Source organism: Corylus avellana, chromosome ca1 (genome assembly GCF_901000735.1).
Source record: "Corylus avellana chromosome ca1, CavTom2PMs-1.0".
Classification (NCBI taxonomy): Eukaryota; Viridiplantae; Streptophyta; class Magnoliopsida; order Fagales; family Betulaceae; genus Corylus; species Corylus avellana.
The window spans coordinates 6,815,794-6,825,047 of NC_081541.1; the positions used below are offsets into that span (position 1 = coordinate 6,815,794).

Sequence of the window (9,254 nt, forward strand, 5' to 3'; positions counted from 1 at the left end):
CAGCTTGAACCCCCTTAACCCTCAACAAATGAGCTTTTGCTCGACTACTTGAGACACCCAATTCAATTTCACTAGGGATACCTCCCATATATCATTCGGTATATATGGATAAAATCCTTTCTAAGATTTGACAAGTCTTTGGTATTTACATTAAAGAATCAAGCACATAGCACAAAGCATTCATGGATGAATTCACGAGTGAGAGAGAGAGAGAGAAAGAACCGCCATCGGTTTTCTATATAGTATTAAGAATATATGCAAACAGTATTCTAGGGGCATTCAAAGCATACATAGATTCCCAGATTCCAATTATATTTATCAATGGCAGGACCTGCATCTGCAATTTACATTGGTAGAAAACACATGTTTTAAGTGTCAATGCCAGAAGTAAGCACCTACTAAACTTCGTTTGCTTTAGAACTGCCCAAAACTTTTGATACATGTCAGGATTTTTTTCCAACGTCCAACTCCCGTACTCCTTAGCTTTATCAATTGACAGGACCAAGCCCACATAAAACCCTGCTGAAAAAAGTGAATGAGAACAAAATGAAATTTATGGCTTGCTTCTTTTGATCAAGTAGGTAGATGGTTTCAACCTGGACTATTAGAAAGATGAGGTGCCAACTGAAGAGTATCCAGCAGCTTTCATTTCCTTCAGAGTTCCAGCCAACCAGTCCAAGCCCTCATAAAGGCCATCTCCCCTAAGCGCACAAGTCCCTTGTATGTGCCATTTTCTGTTTTTGAGATCAAAGAGACCTAGTCCTTCACATACTTCCATTGGCGTCATTGCTCCTTTCTGAACAGGAGGAGAAAGCATAAAATCATCAAGTAAATATAATGTTGCATAGGACTACTCAGTGAAATATGTTTTTCTTCTTTAATTTATTTATTTGTCTGTACAAGGAAGTCTGTATGCCATAAAAATCATTAATTCTGCAAGTAAGGTTATGAGGAGAAAATCTCCAGCTAGGGAAGTCTGTGAACAAACTTCCAAAGATATTTTAGTGTCCTCCACTAATATTACGTATGCAATGGCAAAGCCTCAATGAAGTATAAAACAACCACCAAATTGTCCTTGAGATTATTCAAAAGTTAAAAATGTTTGGCCAGCTCTGAGAATCACATGAAAAAATGTCATTAAATCTTTCTCTATTTTTTTCCTAGGTGGGGATTTGTGTGTTGGGGGGGGGAGGGGGGTGTGGGGTGAAACAAGTACTTGAGTTCAAAGTTTTAGCAGACACATACCAATAAAACAAACTTTTAGTTGTTAAATATGTCAACATAGCATATATTTCCATATACATTCCCTTTCTAATATTATGGTGATCCAAGCCAATCATGAAAACCAATTATAAGATGTGCCAAGCTGCATAATTTGTTGCTGTCACAAAAGGCCTTTTAAAAAATTTGCTCCTTATTTTGCTTTTTCTCTAAAATTTAATGCAATCAATTCATTAACCATGCTTAGTATATTTCTTAATTATATTCCAAAAGAAAAGCTTGGGAAGTTGAAAGGGTGTTAACAATGTTATATAATCCAAACCAGACAGGCCAATCTAACTGATAGAACATTGACTTGGTCCAAGTGCCAAGTGCCAAGTGCCAGTCCAGGAGTACCAATCATTTATTTATTTATTTATTATTTTTTTATTTTTGACAAGGAATGAAGTTTATATTATTAAAAAGCATAAGGCGCCCCTAAGTACACAGGAGTACCAATCATTTCTATAATATATTTTCTCTATGATACCATGCTTTTTTCTGACTTCTGTATAAACTTCCTATTTTATCAGTGTGAAGGGTGATATATAAGAATTCCAAACTAGCATAGTGAAGACTAGAATCTCCTATGTATCGATCACTGTAGAACATGTATCAAACGCTTTGTACTGCAAGGCACTGATTAGGAGATGTGCATAACTAATGGATCCAACACAAACCCATGCAAGCGTGTATTCTCATATCATTCAGATGCAAGAAAGAATATCAGATATTAATGATGAAACATACCATGTCTTGTTTATTGGCAAATACCAAGATAACACTGTTGAGCATAAATGGATCTTTGATGATGGCCTGAAAGAAAATTAGTAGGTCAACTGAGAAGCTATTAGCCACAAAGTTGTATTTAAGTTATTAAATCTTTAAGAATAAACAACCTGAAATTCTGCTTTTGCTTTTCCAATTCTCTCTCTGTCTAAGGAATCAACGACATAGATCTGCACCAAGACATATTTTTACAGATAACATGAATTATTTCCGCATTGCGAGTGTAGATATGTAAGGATCAATAACAACAATTTCTTATTTCTCTAATGAAGTACTAATTCCTTAAAAATACTATTTCTTTTATCGAGACCACAAAGAAAATTGCAACACTTTTTTTGCCGCTAGATGCAAAAAGAGGGGGGTAGGGGGGTGGGGGGCGGCGATGCCTCCATAAACTAATAATACTATGGGAAAAGACCATAGAAATTAATCATTACCAGCCCATCGGTATTGTTGAAGTAATGCCTCCAGAGTGGCCTCAACTTTTCTTGACCACCAACATCCCAAACTGTGAATATCACATTCTTATACTGAACCTTTTCCACATTGAAACCTGCAATGAACCAGGAAATCAAATTGTACTTCAACCTTCACATAATGGTGATCACTGGAGATTTTAAATGCAAAAACTACTGAAATGTTTGACAAATTACATTTAAAAAAAAAAAAACACAACAATTTCCAAGATGAAAAACCCATAACAAAATCACATGGGCCATGTCATGCTGTTAGCTTTTTGCAGACAGCAATTCAGCATGAGGATGCTTTAAAGAGGGGCGATAGGGCAGACAGGTGATTATCCAATAGATAATAAGCACACTTTATCATAAGTCCTGGCGCTTGATATGATTTTTTTAGCAACACTGCTATTTGTATTGGAAATGGCTCCAACATGCACATTTTGGCGAGTCTTGACATCATAAAAATTCCTTTGGTGATATTCCTCGGATAATGGAGTCCCTACTAAAGTTTGTGTAGAGAGCAGAAGCCACTGAATCCAGAGTAGACAGCCTCCCTCCATTGGTTAGAGCGTCTCCAGCAGTAAGAGGTATACTACCTAGTCAAAAAGCACAATTCTCTATTTTTGCTACTCATTTTTTAATACCAACTCCAACAGATTCTTTATTTCATTCTATACTTTTTTAAAATAATATTTTTTAATCTTTCTTTATTCTTTTCTTTTTCTAGCCTCTGTTCATCATCTAAAGCAATTCCCAATTCTCAGCTCCTATATGAACCCCTTCCTCCTCTCCTCGGTATGATTTCTATTACCAGCCATGCCCTTTTGGGTCATGCTGAGAAGGGATTAGCAAAGCAGTCGAGAAATCCATGCCCCCTGGGGTCATGCTCTCTTGGCCTGAAATCCACTCGTGGCAGCAAGAACGGCATCAAAACAATAACAATGGCAATAATTTTGAGAAATGAGAATCACAATATGGGAACCAATAAATATTGCCTACGTCTCAACAAAAACAGAGTGTAGATGAACTTTCTTGTTGGAGAAAGTGAGTCTCCAAAGGACTAACGAAGGCTGAAGCGAACCAAGCCGTTGAGGGAGGGAGTGAAGAGAGAGAAACATTGGGGGAGAGAGAGGAGAGAGAGAGAAAAAAATATATATTAAAAAATTTGAACATTGTGCTACAGTCAATAGCAAGAAGTTGTTATTCACTGTAGTAAAATATGTAGTTTACCTACTCTGGAGCTAATCTGTTGAAGACGAAAAAGTGCTCATAATAGCTAAATATAGCTATTATGAGCCCTTTAGCTAATCTGCTGGAGTTGCTCTTACAACTTATAACAACACTTGGCATAGGAAAAAAAAAAGTCAAAATTTTAAAGATGGTATACAATATGAATACATATGCATAAAAGCAGAATCAGAGGACAGGAATCTACAACTTAAAGCATAGGGAGACATTCTATCCCACCAAAATATCTGACAGAACAACATGTCTTACCGTCACAAGATACTTAGATTACAACCAAGAATGATGGTACTAATACAATGATGGCAACACCAAAACAGGTCTAAACCTCCCTAGATTGTCTTCCCAAGTAATCTAAGCTTCGGATAACTATTAACTAAGTCATCAAATTATATAATTCAATTGCAGTGCTAACTGAAAAGAATAAAATAGATTATTAGCCTAACCGCCTTACAAACAGAATGGAAAAACCTAGTATCATCCCTGCATGATTATCTGAGACGTTTAAATATTTTTTTACCTCCACAGATAACCATGCAGGATGAGTATCAGAAATGCCAAGCGAGGACAAGAAAAGTGTACCCTATACTACAACATTCTTGTGTAGAGCTCCAAATACTATTTTCAACGGCAATAATATACTATGACACCTTGCACATCTGAAATATGCTTGAATTTGTGATTGCTCAGAATATAATCACTAAAATTCTAGTTCAGCTACTTTGTTTTTTAATGAATACACTTGTCATGATTCTTTTTTCCATGCATAGACTTCTAATAACATCGATTCTTTTTATTTAACCACCTAACCTTTAAAAAACTACTAATGCATAATGAAAACTATATTCTTCAATATTTTGTGAGAATTGCCCTACATACATTTATGAGGATTAATTTGTAAACATTTAGGGCAAAAATTAGGGGAAAACTTTATGATTTTTTTTTTCTTTTTTTTTTCTTTTTCTTGCACTTCATAGTACAAAAGAAATAGAGAAAAAAAATATTATATTAACCTTGACTGGATCACTAAATCTCGAGTATTCACTACCTCAAACTAATGTGGAAGAAAATAGATTTGTAGTGTTCTTTTCATCTTACTAAGCAACCAATAATTTTTTTTTTTTTTTTTTGAGAAGTAATAGAACCTCATTGAAAAACGCAGAACAAAAAGTATACAAGAGAACCCCCTATTCAGGAGAAAAAGAAGAACAGTTCAAAAAATCAGAAAAACTAGAAAATAGTAAATTATTATGTGCTGCTATCCAAGATCCCATGGTTCTACTTAGATGATAAGAATGATCCAATTTCATCAGTTCAAACAAGCACACTTTTTCTTTTTTCTTTTTTTATGTTCTTTTTGTCATCTATTTCTTCCCACCACTCCTGCATGTTTTCCCTTGAATCTATATTAGGAAAAAGGGAAGCTTTTGTCAATATTTTCACATAAGTTCTTCTACCAAGTTCCAATTGTTTCATTTATGACAGCTTCATATCGTTTTGGCAAACTTGGGAAAGGAACAAAACGACCTAAACTTCCCATCAACCAAAACATAAGAACAGAAACTAAACAGCAAAATAAGAGGAACAAAACAACCTAAACTTCCCATCAACCAAAACATAAGAACAGAAACTGAACAGCAAAATAAGAGGAACAAAACAACCTAAACTTCCCATCAACCAAAACATAAGATCAGAAACTAAATAGCAAAATAAGACATCATTAGACTGCTCACAAAAGGGAAAGAAAAACTTCACTAGCTGTTGAACGTATAGATGACATGATCAAATCATAAGCCTTATTTAACAGTCAACAAATCATGTTTCATGAGCAATGTGACTTACCAATAGTAGGAACAGTTGACAAAACTTCCCCAATGTGCAGCTTATACAGTATAGTTGTTTTTCCAGCTGCATCCAGGCCAAGCATCACAACCTAACCCAGCTCAAATAAGAATTACAAATAAGAAGAGAGGCAGGACATATGCTAAATAATAAACTGTGTGCATATCATGGCATAACCACAAAGTAAACAAGTAAGAAGTTAGGCATATAGAAAAGAGATGCTTAAAATAAATTGTCCATAACAAACGGGCCTACCAAGAAAGAAAAAAAAAACAAAAAAACAAAACAAAACAAAAAAAAACAAAAAAAAAAAAAAAAAACAAACAAACAAACAAAAAACAGCATAATGTGTTTGGGATGCGGTATAAAAAGGAGAGAAAGATTACTCCACGAGTAAGTATTCATAAAATGTACACACACACACACACACAGATATATATGGTGCACTGAAATCAGAAGAACCAAAAACAAAAATGTGTGAGAGAGAGAGAGAGAGAAGTGTGAGTTTAATATGCTGCTGAAGGAAAATGTGTATGGAAAGGCAAAAGGAAACACGGAAAAGAAAGAAAAAGGTAAAACATAGATACAGCATTAGAATGGGACATAAAAATCAACTCCCCCCCACCATGTTTTAACCCAAAAAAAAAAATTTAATTGTAGCCCTATAAACGAAAACCAATGATATGGGCAACATCAACAAGGTCAGCAGTAAATTGTAAAGATTGACAATCAATTTAATTATCATCGTTACCACTATTACAAATAATATGTTTCCAAAGGTGTTATAATCAAAACTTATAACAAGGAGAGTTCCAGGAAGAATGACAAGTTCAACAAGCACATCTAGTCATACTGTGCAACACAAGAAATTTTTCTGCTTGTTGGGAACCTTCAGTTATTTGGAATATTAGACAAATAATTTCACAAAGGTAAGCTTAAAAAGTTACAAACCAAAATATTCAAGTTTCAGAACAATGGAATCTAAATAGGAGCAGACAACCTTCCAATGGTATGTGATTCAGTAACAAATAGCTGTCTCACTCTGATCTAGGGTATACAACAAAAACCTGTCTAGATTCACAGTTGTCACTACCCTCAAATAAACAAACACTCCTAGCAGAAGTTGAACCTCTTTTAGAGCCAACGAACGCTGACCTAAGACATAATTCTTAAGCTCATAAGGCCACAGAAAAAATGAAACCATTGGCAGTGAAAACAGCCACTTTATATATGACCATGGAAGAACTAGAAACAATGATCCAAAGGCTCAAAAAAGGACCCTTTCACTCCACATTCATTATCATAATTCCCTCCATGGTACCATCCAATATTCTGCAAACAAATATATTTCTGTCCTATTAACCAAGTCATAAGACACTAATTCAACTACGTATATGCAAACTGTTGTCCTATAACTTCTCCGGTTTACCAAGTTATATATTGGCTAGTAAGTTGAAAGCCATGAAGGCAAATCTGAAAAAAAAAAAAAAAAAAAAAAAAAAAAGAAATGAAGAGGTATTGGGTGCCATCGGAAAGAAAAAGAAGGAGCTTTTGGAGGGTATTCGGAATCTTGATGAAATTGCAGAGGGTCGTGGTCTAGCAGAGGAGGAAAGGATGAGGAAGGAAGATATGTCGAAGGAATTGGAGACATAGAGCAGCATTTTTCACCAATTCTCCAGCACCTTTAACCTTGATTAGTTCCTTATTTGAAGTATGTTATAAATTTATAATGCTAAATGTCTAATCTCTATTAGCAGTCGTGTTCTCAAGGCCTGCTGCTAATATTCTGCTAACAAAATTTGCATTCTACTAGCGTTCTTTGACTAAGGAATACCAATCAATATCCCCCCAACCGGTTATTGTCATTACATAGGTGTGTAACCACTACTTAGTATGTGTAACTCCTATCATTTTTTCTTTGTGGGGGGAAGAGGTAGCTTTTATCAGTTAAAGAAGAAAGAATATGTGTTACACCTGCCCTCTTCCTTCTCCATCGGTAGTACGATTCTCTGCCTGTCAAGATTTTCAGAGAATTCAAGGCTTTGCTCTACAACACATTGATGTAAATCTTGCATTAAACGCTTTCATTAATTTTCACCGATGCTTATCTTTTCACCTTTCAACCATGAGCTACTGTGTTCGTGTTATTACTGTATTGGTACTTATCAGAAAGCAAAAAAAAATTACTGTATTGCATATGCCTTCGCAAAGCACATGCATACTTGTAGTCTTAAATTATTGTGCAGTGCGCTATAATTTTAGATATAAAACAGTAAGAGTAGTATTTTAGATTCGCTGTAACTGCACTTTCCCCAAAAACAATCGGCAAAAACCATAAAAGCTTGTAATACGTGCTAATAACAATCACATAGAATCAACCCAAAAAAAAAAACCCAACAACAACAACAATAACAACCCTAGGCATAACCCAAAAAAGAAAAAATTGAGCTGTAATAATCTAATCCATCCACACCCCAGTATGTAAAATCATCAAGCACATATCTTTTGAGAAAAAATAAAAATGGAAGAGAGAGTGAGTGAGTGTGTGTACCCGCATCTCGGTGTTGCCGAAGAAGGAATCGAAGAGCTTCCGAAACGCTTGACCCATTTGGAATTTCAATCCGTCTTCTGCCTCTCTCTCTCTCTCTCTCTCTCTCTCTCTCTATCTATCTGGGTTGTGCGAAAACTTAAAAGCTCATCGATCACAACAAGGAGATGTTTCTAATTTGATTCGATTGGAGAATGGTAGCGTTTGCTTTTTCCCCTCTTTCTCACTTTTCCTTCCTTGCAGCTTCTTTCTGTTAAAAATCTACCGGGAAAAATAAAAGAAAGAAGGAAGAAATTCAACAAAACAAAATAGAATATTCTCTTCTTCTTTTTTTTTTTTTTTTTTCATTTTCTTTTTTCTTTTGTGCCTAATACCGAGTCAGACTCAGAACTCACAAGGTAGTGAAGGTACTTATGCCTTGTTATCCTTCTTTTCTTTCTTTTTTTGGTCAATAGCTTCTTTTTTTTTCTTTTTTTCTTTTTTCTTTTCATTTGTTTTCTATGGTGTGTGTTGTCAGAGGTTCACAGGACGTCATCTCCCTCTGTAACAAGTGATGCCTTTCCTCTTTTGCTCAGAGAAAAAAAAAAATCGATATATATAGTTATCGACTTAATAAGGATATACTGGAATAACCATGGAATCTGCACAAAGGTGACTCTAGATTTCAACAAACTCAAAATATTCCTACTGATTTTGGGATAAAGTCCTTTAAAATTGTGTTGGAGAAAATTTCTTCAACTTACTTTATTAAATTAATGTGTTCATAATTACATACATGCATTCTCATTCATTTTTTAATTTTCATACGTATTTAAAAAAAATAAAAAATAAAAAATAAAAACTAACCTAAATTTAAAAATAAAAATAAAAACAAAACTAAACTAAAAACAAACACTTGGTCCTTAAATTTGTGCGTAGCTATATAATTCTTATTTTCTGTACAAGCACTAGCAAAATTGGCTTTGCTAACTTTTTTTTTTGACATGTCCACACAAGAGTGGGAAGGGAGGATTCGAACTAATGACCTCCGCTTCATAAGGCGTGGTTCCTAGCCGATTGAGCTACCTCCGCTTTGCTAACTGAATTAACTGATATTCTATTCAATTAGG

At 34.8% G+C, this 9,254-nt stretch overlaps 1 protein-coding gene across 1 annotated transcript; it reads right to left on the reverse strand.

Moving 5' to 3' along the window:
- Positions 1-212: 212 nt before the first annotated feature.
- On the reverse strand, positions 213-8,453 carry LOC132192072 (uncharacterized). The gene is made up of 7 exons (XM_059607277.1): positions 8,149-8,453; positions 5,598-5,688; positions 2,487-2,602; positions 2,160-2,219; positions 2,011-2,076; positions 597-796; positions 213-519 (listed from the first exon to the last, which is right to left on the reverse strand). The coding sequence occupies exons 1-6, from the start codon at positions 8,203-8,205 to the stop codon at positions 605-607; spliced, it is 582 nt and encodes a 193-aa protein (XP_059463260.1). The 5' UTR covers positions 8,206-8,453; the 3' UTR covers positions 213-519; positions 597-604.
- Positions 8,454-9,254: the final 801 nt, after the last annotated feature.